Source organism: Medicago truncatula, chromosome 1 (genome assembly GCF_003473485.1).
Source record: "Medicago truncatula cultivar Jemalong A17 chromosome 1, MtrunA17r5.0-ANR, whole genome shotgun sequence".
Classification (NCBI taxonomy): Eukaryota; Viridiplantae; Streptophyta; class Magnoliopsida; order Fabales; family Fabaceae; genus Medicago; species Medicago truncatula.
In genome coordinates this window covers 7,199,701-7,219,981 of record NC_053042.1, presented here as the reverse complement: position 1 = coordinate 7,219,981, position 20,281 = coordinate 7,199,701, and the positions used below count along the sequence as shown (strand labels likewise).

General features: G+C 33.9%; 3 protein-coding genes and 1 non-coding gene across 4 annotated transcripts; 3 read left to right on the top strand and 1 right to left on the bottom strand.

The window, feature by feature from the left end:
- The first annotated feature begins 1,257 nt into the window (after positions 1-1,257).
- Positions 1,258-6,714, top strand: LOC25482166 (ornithine carbamoyltransferase, chloroplastic). Its single transcript, XM_013610678.3, has 5 exons — positions 1,258-1,493; positions 4,930-5,264; positions 5,624-5,755; positions 5,893-6,168; positions 6,262-6,714. Exons 1-5 carry the CDS (start codon positions 1,316-1,318, stop codon positions 6,442-6,444), a joined length of 1,104 nt encoding a protein of 367 aa, XP_013466132.1. The 5' UTR covers positions 1,258-1,315; the 3' UTR covers positions 6,445-6,714.
- Positions 1,860-1,944, top strand: TRNAM-CAU (transfer RNA methionine (anticodon CAU)). Its single transcript is given in 2 exon segments — positions 1,860-1,897; positions 1,909-1,944. It is a non-coding gene; the product is annotated as a tRNA-Met (tRNA).
- A 218-nt stretch (positions 6,715-6,932) lies between the features above and the next one.
- LOC25482165 (auxilin-like protein 1) lies at positions 6,933-13,332 on the bottom strand. Its single transcript, XM_013610677.3, has 7 exons — positions 12,783-13,332; positions 8,761-12,065; positions 8,562-8,659; positions 8,409-8,474; positions 8,250-8,339; positions 7,538-7,714; positions 6,933-7,219 (listed from the first exon to the last, which is right to left on the bottom strand). The coding sequence occupies exons 1-7, from the start codon at positions 13,115-13,117 to the stop codon at positions 7,184-7,186; spliced, it is 4,107 nt and encodes a 1,368-aa protein (XP_013466131.1). The 5' UTR covers positions 13,118-13,332; the 3' UTR covers positions 6,933-7,183.
- Positions 13,333-15,159: 1,827 nt separating this feature from the next.
- LOC25482164 (proteasome subunit alpha type-1-B) lies at positions 15,160-19,099 on the top strand. The gene is made up of 2 exons (XM_013610676.3): positions 15,160-15,598; positions 18,364-19,099. Exons 1-2 carry the CDS (start codon positions 15,248-15,250, stop codon positions 18,865-18,867), a joined length of 855 nt encoding a protein of 284 aa, XP_013466130.1. The 5' UTR covers positions 15,160-15,247; the 3' UTR covers positions 18,868-19,099.
- The last annotated feature ends 1,182 nt before the right edge of the window (positions 19,100-20,281 follow it).

Here is a 20,281-nt window from a genome sequence, read left to right as displayed (position 1 = left end):
AAAGATATGTATCTTTTGTTGATATTTGGTCTAACTTATCCTTGCAAAACCAGTTTGTAAGGAGGTAAGTGTCTTCTCTTTATAAACTCTTAAGAGTCATATTTATCTGATGTGGAGCTTAAATTATTTCCAATACACCTCTAAGCCCAACATTATGGGATTTGGTGTATGTATACATATGGTGGATGACCCAAATCGATAGGCTCTGATACCAAATTGAAACTTTTATCATGAGTCTAATCTATAAACTTCTCATATTTATAAATTTTTATCAAGAGTCTAATCTATCCAATTTAAAACTTGAGTTTTTTTCCAATATCTTTAAAAGAGTGGTTTTATATATTTTCAATATGACATCAACTATTTTGTGTTACTTTTTAGTACTATTTTTTAAGCAAGTTAATTACTAATTTATGACAACAACAAAAAAAATAACATACGATAGTAATTAATGTATAATTTATGAATTTTCCTAAAAAAAAATATAAATTTGTTGTACTCTTTTATTTATACACTATTTTTTTTTAGTCCTCAAATTTTCTTTAAGTTTTTAAACTTGTCAATTCCAATCATAGTGGAGCCTCGTGGGAACCAATAATTACGTAAAATACATAATTTGACAAATTAAGCGTGACAAATAGCATGAATGATACTCTCAACAACAACAAAATAGGATGAATGCATGATATGACACCATAGTCTTTTTTGCCATAAAAATTATTATAATTAATCATTAATTTAGTCTCTAAAATATATTAATATGTGATCTCCAATTTAATCCTTATTTAAAAATAATAGGGTTAAATATGTTTTAATTAGTCCCTATCAAATTTCAAGTTTTAGTCTTTATAAAAAGAGTTATCAATTTTTTTTTATCCCTAAGAAATTTTCTATCGTTACTTATGGTCTCTATTTGGAAATTTTCCAACTTTTGTAAGAGAGATTTCTATAACGTACTAAACACGACTACAAAAAAAAAAATATAAGACTTCCAAGGATAGACATGATTTTACTTAATTGCATGATCAAAAGTTATGATGGAAATTTTTTTAAGGACTAAAACTTGAAATTTGAGAATTTTATAAAGACAAAAAACATATTTAACCCAAAATAATAATGAATATGTATGTATACGTATGAAATTCCTCAATTTAATTTCTAAAACATTTCCATCAATTTTAGAGTGATATTTTAGATACAGAATTGATGGTTTATTCAAATTCAAATCACTATATATAGCACATCAAAGAAACCAAAGAAAGAACAAAAGGTTTAACGAAACGAGTGTTAGTGTGAGTTAGAAGAAAAACAGAAAATGGCAATACTTTCTTTCAACTTTTCAGTGCAATCAGAGAGATCAAGCTTCTTCCCAGCTGTGCTTCCATCATCGTCTTCTTCTTTATCTCAAATTTCCTGCCCTAGAATTTCCACGTCCCATTTTCCCCTCAAAATATCGTGCCATGTCACTTCCATTGAATCAGCTTCTGTCGTGGGTAAATTCTTCATCTCTTCGATCACCTTATATATTAAAACATTGTTATTATCAACTGAAAATCTTCTTATGAACTGAAAATGAGGATCAAATTAAAGCTACATAATCATAAACAGAACTCCTAAGATGCTTGTCAAAACTAACTACATTGCATCATTTGTGTTGCATATATATATTTGGTTTTTATATACAAGCTTTGTTGGCTCGATGGTTTTGACTTTGGAACGTAACAGAATCAGAAGTACTACTCTGTCTCTTTGTTATAAATCATGTATGTATGATTTTTTTGGCAATTTTCTAATGTTTTAAGAAAAATATGTTAAATGAATTTTACAATTTCGATTCATAACTAAAAAAGCAACAAGATGGGGTGGTGGCGCAGTTGGCTAGCGCGTAGGTCTCATAGCTACTGAGTGATCCTGAGGTCGAGAGTTCGAGCCTCTCTCACCCCATTAATCATTTTTGCATATAATATTAAATATTCACATCTTAAAATAGAGAAAATAATAAAAGAAATAGTGCATCTCAACGTTAATTTTTTCTTTTTTAAATAATACTAAAGAGAACAAAATTATTTCAATTTTTTGTAAAATATTTTTAAAAAATTTTGCTCAAGAAAATATTAGGACTCAATGGAATGTTTGATATGGTAAAAGATAAATATTATTATCTCTCACTAAACCACAACACAACTTCTTATCACAAATATAAGTTGTTTAAAATACCAAATTAACCTTTTGTCAATTGATCATCGTATAAAACAAAAAATTGTTCAACCAAAAAAGTTTGTTTTGTGTTGCCCAATAGTTATCTTTCATAATCACACACTTAATGTCTGCTCCTTCAAACAAAAACAAAAATTCTTAGGGTGTGTTTGATCAGCTAAAAATTAAAGGATAAGACATAACAACTTCAGTTGTATAGTGTTTGATTTGTAAAATTGTTTTTGGGACAGAATAAACTAGAGACAAAGGACAAAACAAAAACAGAAATTTTTGTCACAATTTTTCTGTCTCTCACTAAACCATATCACAATTTTGGTCACACGTATAAGTTATTTAAAATACAAAAATAGCTTTATGTTCACAAAAAATCATATACGACAACATTATTCAATATTATAAAAATTTGTCACGTGTTGCTCTATCTTATGTTGTGTTGTTCTATCTTATATTGTTCTACCAGTACATACCTTTTAGCAAATCTAACGTTATTTTTGACAAGGAAAAAAAATGTACGCTTGTTTAGCAAATCTAACGTAACTTTATTATTTGTTTGACGTTGATTTAGGCCCCGTTTGGATAAACAGCTTATATAGATGCTTATAGTATTAGGGCTTATAACATTGGAGCTTTCATCATAAGCTCTTATACTTAATAAGCTATTTATGTTTGGATATGTATACAAAAAAAAGTACTTACATAAATTGAAGTGTTTGGATGTGACATTACATAAGCAATTATCGAAATTTTAAATATTTTTAATTTAACAAAAAAAAAAATCAAAGACTCGAACCACAATATCAAGATTTTTTTTTATAAAATTAATCAAGATGTAAAAAAAAAATATATAATATATTAATTATAATTATATGAGACAAAATTAACATTAGATAAGTATATAGTTACGTAAGAAAAAAAATATTCATATAGGAAAAAATATTAATACTCAGTTTCATTTTGTTACGTAACAAAAAAATAATAAAAATCTTCCTTACAAAAAAAAATTAGTTACGTGTGTTAATTTAGTAAGATAAGTACATAGAGGTGTTCATGGGTTGGTCAACCCATAAAACTCCAGACCCAAACCCAAAAAACTCACTTATCCAATAATGTTGATATTTTTTTATCTTTATTTTCATAGGATAGAAGAAAGTTATATTTCCAAAACATACACGTTGTACCTTATTTATTAAAAATCAAAACATACTAGAGTTACAAATTAATATATTGCACTTTTTGATTATTTTGATATCAATGCAATTTTATGTCATGCAATTTTAATTTGTTGCAAGTATTTTTTGATCAAGTTTATTATTTGATATTCTATGATGCATAAAATTATAGTAAAATAAGCTAAACATTTTTTTAAAGAAAATTAAAAAGTAGAATACTATTTTAAATCAAAATTATGAGGACTTGTCATTTAGTCATTTAATATTAAAAAAAATAGAAAAATAAGTTGGGTAACCCATTACCCAATCCAACCCAACCCAAAAATTAGTGGGTTTGCCCAAATCCACCCAATAGTATAACGGGTGGTTATTTTATCTCACCCAAACCGAAGTACACTATTTGGTTTGGTCTTGGGTTTGGCCAAACTCAACCCAAACCCACCCACGAACACCCCTAAGTATATAGCAATTTTGTTACTTATGTACCGCCAAATATAACTAACATTATAATTAATATATATGTTTTGAAAAAGTGGATCCAGAGAGAATCGAAGGAGGTTACATAAATTCATAAGCTCCTTGTTAAGTCGGAGGGTAAGCTGAAAATTTAGGCTTATTAAAATATGGCATAAGCAGCTTATGAAACTATGATAAACTATTTTTGTTTATTTACCCAACACTTTTAAAAAGGCTTATGGGAGTAGATAAATACACATAAGCTCAAAAATAAGTCAATCCAAACGGGACCTTAATGGATCGGCATCAATTTGTTATATAAGTTCTGCCATTTTTTTGGGCAAAAAATGAATTTGATACCATGAGATTTAGCGCATACACTATATGCACTAACCACATAGGCTAGATTTTTTTTTTTTTTTTTCTTTTTTTACATATGGCTAGATTCCGGTTGTTATGCAATTTCCACTATCAAATTACTACTAGTAAAAGCTAAACATAAGTAATTTTGCGTAGCTTTATCGAGATCAGAAGCGAATTGTGCAAAAGCTTTTAATTATGCGAATTGTGCCAATTCCAATTTTAATTTACGAGCTATCTGTTTCATTACTCTCTTTTTTATTTTTGACAAGAAATATATATTCTTAATTAACTTAAACTTGCTGATCAAAAAATTAACTTCAAGGTATAGAATTTCTTAAATACATCTTGTATTCTAGAACAATCAAAATTTTAGCACAATCGTAAAATATGCAAACAACCAAAGTGGGTGGAGAGATTTTTTTATTTTTTATTTTTATGAGAGAATGGATTAGTTGAAAGACTTCATACTTTCTCCATCTATAAATTTTGATGGATTATGACATAATAAAATCAAACAAAATCACACTTAATTATTGCTTTTCAAGTGTAAAATAATGTGAGGGTAAAATTAATTAATTACTCTCCTAAAGTATAAAGTCCCCCCACAAAATGTTGGTTTCAAATGAAGCGAAAACTTTGTTTGACGATGTATGATTTTCATTGTAGGTTTAAGGTGATTATGTCTTCTGACTTTAATTCTTACTCTTTCCTTGATCCTCTGCAGAAAAAACCAAGGTGAAGGATTTTATTCACATAAATGATTTTGACAAGGAGACTATTAAGAAGATCTTGGACAGGGCCATTGAGGTGAAAGAATTAATAAAATCAGGGGAAAGGACATTTCAACCGTTTAAAGGTAAAACATTGGCAATGGTGTTTGCAAAGCCATCATTGAGAACACACGTCTCATTTGAGACTGGCTTTTCATTGTTGGGTGGACATGCTGTGTACTTAGCACCCGAGGATATCCAAATGGGGTCAAGAGAGGAGACTCGTGATGTTGCTCGTATCTTGTCTCGCTTTACTGACATTGTTATGGCTCGTGTTTTTACTCACAAGGTATGTTGATGAACCGTGGTTCATATAATCTTAATACATGTTTGGAGTGATGGTGAGATTGATGAAATCATGATAAGTACTGCAATTATGAGGGGGAAAAACTACACCTTGGAGTTTCAACATATACACACGATGGCAATGTGATTTCGCCAAATACATTACCAATCAAAATATGTACTTCTTGAACTGTGAGACAAATTATTTTATGTAAGAAACCAATTTTACCTACCACTAAGAAAGCAACTTTACCTTCCAGACGTTTAGAAAAAAATCACACGTGATTCCGAAAATATATATATTGATATTTTTGTAATAAAAGAATTGTTATAATATTTGTTGCATTACCTGTTTTATTGTAGGACATACTTACTCTTTCAAAGTATGCAACTGTACCAATCATCAATGGATTGACAGATTACAATCACCCTTGCCAGATAATGGCTGATGCCATCACTCTAATTGAGCACCTTGGTCGGCTTGAAGGCTCCAAGGTTAGGTTATGTTGCTTTGCTATTTTTAAATAGTTTGATCCTTCCTTCTCATTTTTGATGTCATGCATTGCTAAAGAAAAATGTATATATGTTTGTTGTAAGAACATATTCCACAATATACATACATGATACATCAGGTTGCGTATGTTGGAGATGGAAATAATGTTGTCCATTCATGGTTGGAGCTTGCAAGTTTATTTCCGATTCACTTCACATGTGCTACTCCAAAGGGCTTTGAACCAGATGCAAAAACAGTTGCGAAGGCACGCCAAGCTGGAATCAGCAAGATTGTGATAACTAATGATCCTAAAGAGGCGGTGAAAGGAGCTGATATTGTTTACACTGATGTTTGGGCAAGCATGGGGCAAAAGGAAGAGGCTCAAAAGCGCCGTTTGATGTTCAAGGGATTTCAGGTACACTACAGTCTACATAATTGATATTTCATGCAGAAAAGATGAGGTTTTCAGGGTTTATTATTTACATGAAATAATAATTGTGTTCTGCAGGTGGACCAAAATCTCATGGATTTAGCTGGCTCAAATGCATTATTCATGCATTGCTTGCCAGCAGAAAAAGGAGTGGAGGTGACCGAGGAAGTTATTGAAGGTCCAAAGTCAATTATCTTTGCACAAGCTGAGAATCGATTACATGCACAGAATGCCATAATGCTACATGTGCTTGGCGAGTAACTAGTTATCCTGGTGAATGATGACCATCTTGGCAGAATAAAATAAAACTCGATTAACTTCAATAATCGACACTGAGCCGAGTCTATTTCACATCCAATGAAGAAATATCGAGTCTATGTAATTTCAAGTGTTTGGTTTCAGTTTTCTATTATTAATGTTTTCTTCGCGGGTATTGTGATCTGTCGAACATGTTTTGGGATCATGTATTTGGCTTGTATTGTATCATTTAGAGTTCTGGAAAAGAATCTGTGAATTTAGAGTTTGTGAGCATTGACTGAAATGTGATAGTAGAAGTTGCCTTTATAACCAAACCATACATAAATTATATCAAGTAATTCGTCTCATGAAAAAATTATCGCACCTAATTAGATAAGTTGAGCATGTTCTAAATGAGTAATGATTGCTTCACATATTACTTTTTACACGGTATTCACATCTCTATCTTTTCAGCCAAAACCCAAAGTAAGTTACTTTGCAAGTTAGCTATCTTCTGGGTTAATTATTCCTTGATTAATAAAGGCTTATTTTAAATAGACAACAACTTTTTTTGGAAAAAAAATGTGGAACAGAACAATTGAGCTATATATTATATATATTGAATTGAAAGTTTTCACCTACAGGCCTTCTAAATTTGCCTACTTCATACAAACATGAGCTTACTTTTCATTGAACGGCTCAATTGAAAGAATCGTTGCCACAGAGCGCATGACCATCACAAAGCACAATTAACATGCACTGTTCACCTTTCTTCCATGTTGAATCTGTTCCATGCTTCCTGAAGACATCAATTAAAATAATAAGAAAGTCTGAAATACAACTTCATCAGAAATCTGAAACTTACCCTGTATTTTTCAAAAGGTCACTTTCAAACACAAGGATTCCATGTTAGTAAAATTGATCCCAATCCCGAATACAACATATATTAACCCATTTAAGTTTAAGGGAACCATTGTGATTGAGTTTGAAATCAACAAATCAATAGCATAACTCGTTAAGGAGAACATATGATAAATGTTTTCATTTTTGGAGAAAGAATGGTCAATGGGAGTAAATATCAAGAACTCATTTTTAATGATGGATGAAGACCACAAACCTTTAGAAGATCAAAAACCTTCTCACAAGTGTACTTTTGCTGAATGCTAGCCCCTCGCTGCTGCAGCTTATCGGGATGCACACAAAGAGTGGCTTTGCGGTAAGCTTTCTTTACATCAGGTGTGGTTACTATTGCTGTTAAAGGAATTGGTTGCCAACCGCTATCGGGCCCAAGGATCTGCGAAATTCAAGTGTTATCAAGAAATTCCCAAGTAAAATAGATCTACCAAGAAATGCTATTGACAAAACTAAAAAGGCAAGGTAGTAGTATAAAGTAAAGGTGTTTTAAAATTTTAAAGCAACCCAGCATTTGGTGTATTTAATGAAAGTGACTTCTTCTCAAGACAAAGACACAATATTGATTCTTATCAATCAATTCACACGTTTTCTTAACATTTCAATCAAACAAGTATTCAAATCTTTAAAGGTAAAAGTAAAATGAACACTTCGTCCATAACAGCCAAGTTATAGACTCCACAGATAAGTAAGGGTACTCTTCCCCCCATTGTTCATTTGAGTCTCGAATAATAGAAAGCTTTTTAAATTTCTTGTTTTACTCCCCTAAAGTTTACAAGGAAAGCTTCATTTAACAATAAAGGAAAAATCCATGGCCAGTTCAGATGCAATATATCAAGAAATAACAATCTAAAAGGAGGTATATTCATCAGAGGTTATATTCTAAAAGGAGGTATGTTTAGAATGTTCATTCATACATATTGTAATGTTGAAAGCAATGCTCTCAAGTTTCCTGCCTTCCCACTTGACCACCTTTTAACATCGGCATCGAGAGCTTCAGCTACCCTCTGCAGGAACGAATATTGTGTTAGACAAAATGGAGAACATGTGAAATGCAAAATATGATAGATAATTACATGTCTCTCCTCTTGCTCTTTCTGCACAAGTCGATCACGCATACTCTTTTCGGCAAGAGCCTTTGCCTGCATAACGTAGGACAGTGATTGTAGGAACAATTTGACATATAAACCAATATGTACAAAAAACATGGGCAAAACAAGGAACCATACCACACGTTCTCCTATTCTCTGATGCCTCTCGGACCTAGCTTTACATCTCTGAGCAGAGTCAGCATTAGCTCCATCAAAGACCCCAGTAGAATCACGAACTTCAGAAAATGCAATTTGTACAGAATCAATAAATATTCAAAGAAATAAAAAAAAGATGGTACCGATATCACGTAAAGTGGAACTATTAAACTTCACATACCACCATAGCTGAAAGATTTTGAATGGGCGTTTTGCTTTGTTCCATTGCTTCTGGATGCACCAACGTACTTCTCTGGAACAGACTTGTCAGATTTATTTTTTGCATCATAAGCAGCCTTCTCAGACAGTGCCCTCTCCAGGGCACGTGCTCTTGCCTCTGCAGTTGCTCTCTCCACAGCAGCGCGTTCAGCTTTAAGTTTTGCTTCCATTGCAGTCTTCTCAGCCGGTGTTTTCTCATTTGCTTGACTAGTGGTTTTTAGCCTTTCTCGCCCATTCAAAATGTTCTTTTGACGTGCTTCAGCTGCAACCCTCTCCAGAGCTGCCCTCTCTCTCGCATCAGCAAATGCCCTTTCACGAGCTTCACGGATTGCTCTTTCTACAGCTAATTTCTCCTTTTCTCTTTCTCTATTCTTTACTTCATCGATTTTCTTGAGAAGTTCCCTATCCACCTCTACCTTCTGTGACTTACCATTGGCTTCCTTCACTTCCTTTGTCACGGATGTTTGATGACTCTCCTTTATTTTGCTGGGAATTGATTTCACCTCCTCTTCTTTGAAGGGTATCTGAGATGCTTCACAAGAAGAGGTAGATCTATTATCCTCGATCTCTTCATCTGACACAACTCTATGCTCCTTTGCATCCATACATATTTCTATAGACTCGGGGGTTGTTTCTTCAAGAAGCATAACTAGATCGCAGTCAGATTCTGCCTTTTCCAAACACTGATCTTGGTTTTGCCTAACCTTCATCATGTCAGTTTCACCAACATTTGTGGAATCATCGTCAATGGTAACTGTTTCAAATGTACTGTTCATTTGATACACTGTTTCACTGAGTAAAGGGGCACCTTCATCAAAGTCAGAAGTCTGGCCTGCATGTTTCTCGCACAAATCATTAGTGACTTGAACAGATTCTGGCTCTTCATATTTCTCTTGACGTTGTACTGAAGCATTACTTGTGACCATTATATCATCCTGCAGATCACATGAATAAAACTCTGGAGTTACTTCATGAGTTTCATCATTTTCATTTACTGTATTAGAAACCTGTGTTTTGTTCAACTTCTCAGTTTCATCTGGTTCATAGCTAGAACTGGATTCTGAGGTGTTGCCCGATTCTTCTTCTCTTATCTCCTCATAAATTAGATCAGTTTGAGTTTCTATAATTACTTCAAGCACCTTGTTGTCTTTCCTTTCACTCTCATTTTCTTCCATAGGGTGTGTGGCTCCCTCGAGGTCATTTTCACAAGCATGGGCATCTTGAAGCCTCACATTTCCATTTAAATCACTAGCCTTTGCATTTCTTTCATGAATCTCTTCATCATGGTGAATATGGTCAACTATGTCCTCCAGTGTTTCCTTGACATTGATATTGCTAAACGTACTATCAGTGGCTTCTCTCCAATAGGAATGTTCTACCTCTTGATTTACATCCCAAGAACCAGATGCATTCCTTCTCTTTTTGTCTTCTAAACACCCTGAATTATATATTTCTTTGTCCATGCTTATTAATTCTGAATGATGAGGACTGCACGGTCCCTCATTGTCTAATAGCTCCGGAGACTCTGTCAATTCACATTCTTCAAACTCACTGACCACTTCAACTTTATTCTCACTTTCTTTTTGCTCTTGAGAAATTTCTCTGTCACCATTTCCAAGTTCCTGAATAGCTCTCAATATTTTTTGGCATTCTTCCTGATCAATGGACCATTTAGTCTTTTTACCATCTTCTGGCTTATAGCCAATACTTTCTTTCTTTCTCATCATCGACGATTTCCCACCTAGGTTAATTACAGAGCCTTTTGGTTCATTAAACGGTGTAACCTTGTTCTCAACTTCTTTAACCTTCAACCTCTTGTCTGTCACTCCACTGTCAAGTGTCTCGTGAATCAGGTTTGTTTCACCAGCAACTTCTTGACACTTTTGTTTAGTTTCATGGACAAGTTCTTCACAATAACTTGCTTCATTAACTGCACGAACCTTTTCTTCACCATTCTCCTGCTCCCAATATTCCTCAACCATTTCAATTGCATGATCAGATTCTTCAGGTTTTTCGGTGGCATTCCTACCAGTGTTTTTAATATAAGGGACTTTCTTAGCATTTCCTGCCTCTTTAAGCTCAAGATTTTTTCCTTTATGATCTGCTTCTTTCAGTTCAACCTCTTCCTTATGTTTGTCTGGAGACAATTTCAATTTGTTCTGTACTTCTTGTACGGCTTCATTTGCAGTACACATTTCTTTATCCCCAATATCTGATCTTACTTTCTCTGTTCTCATCGGTAGCTTTCCTACATCAGAAGAAACTTGCAGCAAGGCATCCATTTCTCCAAATGTTTGCCTTGTATTAATCTCTTTAACTTTCGATGTTTTGCATGCAAGTTTAGCTTCCTTTTTTTCCTTGACTTTCAAATCAATACTAGACTTCTGTTTGACATGATCAGGAAAGCCTTCTTTCTTTCTTCTCATTGATTCTTTTGCAACCTTTATTTTCATTTGAGCCTCTTCTATAGCCTTCCTTAAAGCAGCTACAGAAGCTGCTGCCGCTGAATTTGAGTCAACTGTGTCTTCTAGGTATGTCGGTGAATCAGCACCAGCAGCACTTTCATATGTGCCACTTTGAGATGCTTGGCATTTGGTTGCCGTTGATCTCGAAGTATCAATGTCATTATAATGATCCAAATTATCTGTTACAGTCTGTGAAGGAGGAACTTTGATTTCATGAACTGTGTCACTTCCCTTGCTAGTCTCGCATGCATCATAAAACATATCAACAGAGTCGGATCTATTTATAGCTTTCCCTCCATTGTTGGAAGACTGTTTTTTGACATTATTAGGTGAAGCATGGACAGATGATTTATCACAAAGTCCACCTTCTTTTATCCCCTCATCATAAAACATATCAACAGAGTCGGATCTATTTATAGCTTTCCCTCCATTGTTGGAAAACTGTTTTTTGACATTATTAGATGAAGCATCGACAGATGATTTATCACAACGTCCGCCTTCTTTTATCCCCTCATCACAATGAATACCAGAAAAAGCATCCTTTGCTGCTGGAATAGACCATTTAGCCCTGCTCGTCTTTACTGAACTGACTTCTTCAATTAAACAAGTGTAAGCAGGGACAGCATGGAGTTTAGCTATATGTGTTGTCCCATTTGTTCCATTTTCACTTCCTTGGTTAACTTTATGATATGACATATTGATCGTTTTGGCTCCATTGGATGAAGGTGATATCACCGGGATTTCCTTTGAAGAATTAACACGATCTTCCCTGCAAGATTGTTCTCCACTTTTGACTTTGCTCCTATAGAATAACATGTCAAGAACACCATTAAGGTTAACGTCTTTATTCTAAGCACCTCACAAGCTACAACCAATCAGGCCCAGTTTGGATAAACACTTTCATTTGCAGTTTATAGCATAGGCACTTATCTTGATAAGCGCTTATATATAAACTATTTTTATAACAAAAGTTAAAATAAAGTTAGATTACTATTTTTGTATAATCTATAAGCTGTTTTCATAAGCTATCTTGGAGAACTTATGAAAATAAGCTGAAAATAACTTATGAATATGTCATAAGCGATTTTCATAAGTTCTTTCAAACTCTTTAACAAGTGTTTATGTCGGGAGATAAACTCAAATAAGTTAATCCAACCCTTCAATGATAATGCAAAAATTGATTGGTACAATAAAGTAACCCCTTTTGGAAAGCTTTTGCTTAATTTTGTATAGAAAAGTGTGCAATTATAGCAGTAGATTCTCATTGATTCAAGATTTACTTTTGAAACAAAACAAAAAAAAAGTACATAAAATAATAAAGAAAAAAGCACTTAACTAGTTAACTTCTCATTGAAGAAAATTCACATGACCGACAAATCAGTCAAAAGGAAAAGGCCACAAAATCAAAGAACAAACATTCTCAATTTCAAGCAAAACACCAAAACGCATGCAAATAAACGATTCAAATTACACAATAAAATGAACAAAACCCTAAAATACATCAACAAGTAAAACTCACCGTTTCGATGCTTTAGGCTTCGGAATCAGTTCCTCAAAAGGTACAGTAGTGTCTAGATTGTCGAAACCGCTGAAGACTTTGGAGTAATCGAGGTTTGAACGCTGAAAATCTTCAACCATTCTACTTTCATTGAGCTCCGGAAGTTCGAGAATCGGAATCGAAGAAGAAGCATCTGAGCAACCGAAAACCTCGTTGTAATCATCAAATTGAGAGAAGCTTGGAGTTCTTAGCTTGATTGGAGTAGCAAAAACGCCGTCGTAAGCAGATCTTCCGGTGACGGAGTAGCTGTTGGAGTGCTTCTTTGTTAGTGTTGAGGTGGTGGCTCCGAACTCCATGACGACGGCGACGGCGAGATTCTTCTCTTTCGTCTTCTTCGTTCGTGTTTTTTTTACTCTGCGAAGGTACGAAATGATTTTGCAGAGTGAGAAACGAAGAAGAGAAGAAGCACGAAACGTGATTCAGAGAAGAAAAAAGAGTGAAAGTGACTTTTCCAACGGAATGAGAGGGAAAAAAATAATAAAAATCGCGGTATTAACCGTCAGAAAAAGAAAACGCTATCAATGCGTGTTGTGTGAGTTTGGAAACCGGCTATTCTGGTTATTTATTAGTAGCCGTTGGTTAATCTTAAGAGGTGTAGTAACCGGCAGAAGTATTGGTAACCGGCTGAATAGGTGATTCTCAACAAAATAAGTGTAATAAGGTCTGGCTTATTAGAGTTAACAATTTTGTTAAAAAAATTAAAAGTAGTAGTTTTGTGTTGAAAATAACAGTTTTTTAATTTTTAAAAGAGTTGAATTCAATCTTTTTTGTCATTTCTCATCATCGTATTTCTATTTTTGTTCATTTAATCAATATCGTAATAGCACTCTTTAGTATTTCTCTAATAATAATATCAACAAGAGTTGTAATCTTTGATGTAAAGATTAGCGTCAACTTGGTTTTAACTTTAATATCTTGGTTAAACTAAAAAAATTGGTATCATCAATGTATTTATGCTTGAATAAAAGCTTCATTTTAATTGGCTTAACATATTAGAGTAAGAGTGAGACTCTCTCAATGCATCGTGTTCGATAATAAGAGTGTGGCTCTCTCAATATATCGTGTTCGATTTTTGACTTTAAATTAAACTTCATAAATGGACGGTAGAAATTCAACTATTCAAATTAATCGATCTTGAAGTAGTAGATAGTAGGAATAATACTTTTTTCAACAAGATTCTCAAAAATAATTTTTAAAAATAGAGAGGTGCTTTGTTTTTCCTTTTTGCTGTCGTTTTGCTAGGGAAAAGTGCCGTATTATAACGTCATTATTAGGGGGTAGTTTGGGTATGACACTTTGGGGTTGTGATTAAAAATGTTAAAGTTTGCGTGGCTTATTGTGTTGATGATGCATACAGCTGTCTAATGCCTACTGCTTTGGTCATCACCAACCAGTGCATGCATACAAACAAAACAAGGACATGTTGATACTTTTACTCGTTTCTTTTGTTGGTATCATCATCTTACCTGGCCCTCTTCAATCAAATGGACTGATGGATATTTCTTTATCCAATTTAATATCTTTCAATCTCAATGTATATTACCTAATTATGTTATGATAAGCACCCTACAAAACTCTATAAAATACGTTAAACATTTCGATTTTATAGTCAAAATACCTTGCACGAGAAAAAAAAAATATGGTGAGAAAAAAAATTGTTTAAGGTAAAAGATCGGATCATATAAAACAAAAACAAATAACCAAATTATTTTTTTTCTCGCAGACTAGTTGCTATTTAAATTATATAATTCGAATGTATTAAGAATATTTTAGATTGTAGAATCTGAAACCTCCCAGATTAGGTGAAATGTGGTGTTTCACCCAAGGTTTAAACGGATTGTGGTGTTTAATGTGTTTTTGATCGTTTGGAGCAATGAAAACGTTTCATTTAACTGTAGTTATGATCTACGAATGTATTAAAGTTATAAATAGCATTGCATGCTTCAACAATTTCATTCATTCTTCACTTCCCATATTTTTTTACTTTTAACATTTTTTTTAGTTTTTTTATGAGTGTTTATGGTGTCATGGTCAACCATTCATAGAATCTCTGCAATTGTTTTGCAATTTATACGGGGATTTTACGACGGTCAGCAGAGACCTTTAACATCAAATACAACACAAAAAATGCAGTGCGTGAAGTTTTGGATTTTAGAAACCGAAAATACCAAACAATCTTATTCGGATTTTAGAATCCGAAAAAATGATATTTTCGGAAATTTTATATGACGCGCGTGAATATGGTGGGAAAAGTAAAAAGCAAACAAAAAAAAAAGATCAGAGCCCATTGGACCAACGAAAGCCCAAAATGTCTAAAGTGTCTTGTTCATAAAGAAAAGAGTAAACAAAAGGAAAAGGAAAAGGAAGCTTGAGTAGTTAGTTTCGCGAGTAAGAAAACTTCGCCGATCACAAAATCAAAATCGGAGATGTTTAGAAATCAATACGATACCGACGTAACAACATGGTCACCGGCGGGAAGACTCTTCCAGGTGGAATACGCCATGGAAGCAGTTAAGCAAGGTTCAGCAGCAATAGGTCTCCGATCCAAAACTCACGTGGTTCTCGCGTGTGTTAACAAAGCCAATTCCGAATTATCTTCTCATCAGAAGAAGATCTTTAAGGTTGATGATCACATCGGTGTTGCCATCGCCGGTCTCACCGCCGATGGCCGTGTTCTTTCCCGGTACATGAGATCTGAATGCATTAACTATAATTACACTTATGAATCGCCTCTTCCTGTTGGTCGTCTCGTTGTTCAGCTCGCCGATAAGGCTCAGGTTAGGTCACTCTCCGTTTTCCGTTTTTATCCCTGTTTGTTTGAATTATTCTAATTAGGGTTTTGAAATTGTAGCTAGGGTTTTTTAGGGTTTAACTCAGTAATTCAATAAGGTTAAATTAAGTAATTTTAATGGATTGTATTTGAACACATCCATGATTTGATTTCTCATGCATGTGTATCTTAATAGTGTCAGCAATATTTGAGATTATTTAGAAACTATTAGCAATATTTGATTCTAATGAGTTAAAGGTCCGGGGTTCGAATCCTGACAAAGAGAAACTAACCTAACAATTAACATACTAACATTTAGAAACTATTAGAAATGATTTGGTAATTAATGAGTTGGACCGAAATACGGTGAATGATAGAACATTTTGGCCTAATTTGATCCATGTAGCTGACCCCACTTAGTGGGAAAAGGCTTGGTTGTTGTTGTTGTTGCTTTCTAACAATATTTTCAAATTTTTGATTGGTTGGAGTGACATTTGAGTGTGTGTTCTTTGAAATTGTGAGGGAGAAAATGGAAGCTGACTGGCGAGAATGTATTTTAGGAAACATTAAAAACAATGTTTAGAAATTTGTCTGAATTTTTAAGATGTGTTTTCTAATGTTTATTTTATCCTTGAAAATAGAAATAAGAAACACCAAAAGTAGAACATGTCATTAGTTTCCTTTCCACTTGGTTGTTTTTGTGAGGGAGGTACAGGAGTTGTCCAATCCGGGTATGCAAAATACTATGATACTTCTATGGTGTTTGGATATGTTTCTTCCTGTTGTATTTTGTTATTATTTGAATGTCTTGAGAATCTGAGGTTTTTAATTGGTTGAGTGTCTTTGTTCGTGATTGTGGTGCTTTTGATGACTCTTGTTTTCTGAAAATGACTTGTTGCTTGTTGGAAATGGCGGCAACTTTGACAAAATCATGGTGATACTATGATTTTGTTGAAGCTCCAAATTTAGTTTTTGCCAGCCTTGATTTTGCCAAACCTGTCGCTCATCCAAACATACTCTTGATGTTTGGTTTTTGACACGGCTCACATTGATGGTCAAGTTGGATTAGCATAGGAGAGCTTCTCAATTAAAATACGTTTATGATTTTAACTTGTGAAATAATCTTTGTAACTCCATCGTGTTTGTCAATAAGACAGAAGAGAATTTTCTAAAAAATTGAGATGCAGAAGCTAATTCCAACTTATACCCAGAAGTATATAAATGTGTGTGGAGAAGTTTGTTCAAACATAAGGACATGACTTTTGAGCTGTTATTTGGCATTACCTATTTCGTAGACTTATATGGAAGTACAGAGATACTGGTGCGCAGTATCTTTTCTTTCTTCACTTAGTTTCATACTTTCTATTTTCTAAATTTTGCTCAAGTGTAAATGTTGTGTTAATAGTGAAACTGTTTGTTGATTAAGATATTTTATAATTCATATGATAGAGATGGAGTTAGACTGTGGTGTAGTTATTCAAATTGGGACTAATTTATGCATCCTAATGAATGTCAAAGGAACTGTATACTGATTTGTTACGATCCATTATGGATGTTCTAGTGGTGGACCTCATAGTTATGGGAAAGTGAACTTTGATATCTTACTTTCATTATCTGTCAAGGCTTTCTAAATAAGTTCTTAAATACAAAATGACTGTCATTGAGTATATAATGTGATGCATCTGGAACGTCTTCTCTTTCAAGGTTTTGAGTAGGGAAACAGCGACACGTGATTTACTTAGCATTGTAGGGGTCGATCGACTCTATAGGTATTCAATACATTGCTGTGACCTTTGGCTATACTGTCGTGAGAGGCTGTTGGTTCAATTTCTGAAACTTCAACAGCTCATAACACAATTAAGGCATGCATAGAGAAATCCTGAATGCTAATATTTTTGTTCAAAACTTCATGTTATGCATCTCATTGTTGTTTTAGTTATTATCTCATGGAAATCTATGCTGAGGTGGCTGTTTTATGGGGTGAAGTGGAACACAAATTATTGTTCTATTGATTTGATATAACTTGCTTGTAGAAGAACTGGATGAATAGGGTTCAGTTAATCTTGTGACTTGAAGTAAGAAGTAAGAAATTTTACTCTTCTTATTGGGTTTAATGATCTTTCAGTTGATAGAGTTGCAACAATAAAGTGTAAACAGCACTTTTGGAAGTACCCCTCTTTTTGCTGTTTCTAACTATATATAGTTACTACTATATGTGAATCTGATCTGTTTAATTTATGCTCAGTTGGTAGAAGAACTGAGCATAAATTATTGTTCTATTGATTCAATTATTGTTCTATTGATTCAATATAACTTGCTTGTAGAAGAACTGGATGAATAGGGTTCAGTTAATCTTGTGACTTGAAGTAATATAAGAAATAAGAAATTTTACTCTTCTTATTGGGTTTAATGATCTTTCAGTTGATAGAGTTGCAACAATAAAGTGTAAACAACACTTTTGGAAGTACCCCTCTTTTTGCTGTTTCTAACTATATATAGTTACTACTATATGTGAATCTGATCTGTTTAATTTATTCAATAAACTAAAACATTTGGTTAGTTAATCAACATGGTGAGCATTAATTTTATGATTTATGTTTAAAATTGTGTTCTATTAATAGAAAGTTGGATGGGGTGTGTGTGGGGGGTAAAGTTTGTGTTTGTATCGTATCTTGTATATTACATGGAAAAGAAAAAGGATTATTTGCAAAATTTATTAGAACTGAAATCTCTCTTGCTCACCAGTATTTATGATGTAATTTTGAGTGGCAGGTTTGCACTCAGCGATCATGGAAGCGTCCTTATGGTGTTGGTCTTCTTGTAGCTGGATTAGATGAATCAGGGGCTCACCTCTATTATAACTGCCCAAGCGGAAACTATTTTGAATATCAGGCATTTGCAATCGGTTCACGCTCACAAGCTGCAAAGACATATTTGGAACGCAAATTTAACAATTTCACAGCCTCCTCCCGGGAAGATCTGATCAAAGATGCGCTCATTGCAACTAGGGAGTCCTTGCAAGGTGAAAAGCTCAGGAGCTCCGTATGCACCATTGCTGTGGTTGGAGTTGGTGAGCCATTCCACATTTTGGATCAGGAAACTGTTCAACAGTTGATCGACACTTTTGAGATTGTGAGGGAGGAAGAAACTGCACCTGCTGAACCTGAGGCTGCAGCTGAGCAGGATGCTGCTACAGATCAGGCTTCTGGTGCAGATCAAGGTGGTGCTGGAAACCAAGGTGGGGCCGACCAAGGTGGTTCTCCAATGGACATTTGATAATTTATGATCCAGTATTTGATGTGTTAAAAACTGTTCTTTAAAAATGAATAGGTTTCATGTTGAGTGTGTCATGGGAGAAGATATCTTGTTGATGTATTTTCTTTGCTTAATCTTGTTTGTTTCTGATATTCATCCATGGCTGATCACTGTAAACGTTTTAGTAGCTCCATTTGATAGACTTGAACCTACTATTTACAATTTTCTCTATGATACTATTTACTGAAACTCACGATAAAAATGTTGAGTGAAGGGGTCGAGTCTAATGTGCTGCAATATTTCTTAATATCAACAATCGGGGATTCTTTGGTACATTGTTTCAATGTTTTCATACATTGTTATATTGGCACTGTTTATTTTAATTGATTTGAGGTAGGATTCACTAGCTATTTGAGGTGAGTCTTTATAAAGGGGATGAGAGAACAAAACTATGGGTGTTTGAGTTGTGAATATTCTTTGCATGTCTGTTAGTTTTGCAGTGCATGGTCAGTAAGAGCCACTAAGATTAAGTTTGTGGTGAGGAATTTCAGCAGTCTGGATCAGGATTTAGGACATGCTCAACTTTTATTGTTACCATTGCAAGCCATTTTTCAAAATAAAATAAAATGAAGTTCAAGTTCAGTTAGCTAATCCCATTGTAATTTGTATCCTTATGTGAAACGAGTTTGCTCACGAAAAATTAAAAAAAAAACTTGTGAGATCATTATATTAAAAATGTTAAATTAAAACCTACTTGTATGGACCAAAAAAAAAAACCTAACTTGTAATATAAATGCATACAACTTAGGTAATTTGCTCAAGGTTTTAAGGTTGGTATTCTTCGGTGTCAATTTAGGTGGGTTAGTTTAGCTTCTTTAAAAAAAAAAACTAAGATAATTTGCTCAATTAACAACTCAGTCAACTCAGATAATTTGCTCAATTAACAGTAAAGAAAATTGAAGCAACCATGAACTTGGTGGTGTTTTATATTTATCGGTAATTGCAAATCCTACTGTAATCAAACTCAAATATATTGTGTACTTGTAAGTTTCCAAGAAAATATGTCTAAACTTCCAAGATTGGATTGGAATCTTGGAACAACAACCGGCATTTGATTTAATGGTAAAGAGATGACTTGTAAAGGAAGAACGCAAAGGAGACAAATTTCTATGAATTAGACTTATCGATTTGTACATCCACTGCCAATTATCTAATCTCACTTCACCAAGAGAACGAATAACAGACCCACCACTGCCTTGTAGCATTCTTCAAGTGATAAACCTTTGACATCTACATACAAAAATATCAGTCCCCTGCTTCTGTAGCATCAATTGCCTCCGCTTCTCCTATCACCGAAACGCGTACAATCTGACATTTAAATAAGCGTGTGAACCATGTAATCACTACAGACATGATAGTACATTATGGACTCGGA

Coding starts and splice junctions, on each gene's coding strand:
- LOC25482165 (XM_013610677.3), bottom strand. CDS start 13,117: ATGGAGTTCGGAGCCACCACCTCAACACTAACAAAGAAGCACTCCAAC. Junction 12,066..12,782: donor AAGCCTAAAGCATCGAAACG/GTGAGTTTTACT, acceptor GTTATTCTATAG/GAGCAAAGTCAAAAGTGGAG. Junction 7,220..7,537: donor AGGTTTTTGATCTTCTAAAG/GTTTGTGGTCTT, acceptor TGATGTCTTCAG/GAAGCATGGAACAGATTCAA.
- LOC25482166 (XM_013610678.3), top strand. CDS start 1,316: ATGGCAATACTTTCTTTCAACTTTTCAGTGCAATCAGAGAGATCAAGC. Junction 1,494..4,929: donor TGAATCAGCTTCTGTCGTGG/GTAAATTCTTCA, acceptor GATCCTCTGCAG/AAAAAACCAAGGTGAAGGAT. Junction 6,169..6,261: donor TGATGTTCAAGGGATTTCAG/GTACACTACAGT, acceptor TGTGTTCTGCAG/GTGGACCAAAATCTCATGGA.
- LOC25482164 (XM_013610676.3), top strand. CDS start 15,248: ATGTTTAGAAATCAATACGATACCGACGTAACAACATGGTCACCGGCG. Junction 15,599..18,363: donor AGCTCGCCGATAAGGCTCAG/GTTAGGTCACTC, acceptor TTTGAGTGGCAG/GTTTGCACTCAGCGATCATG.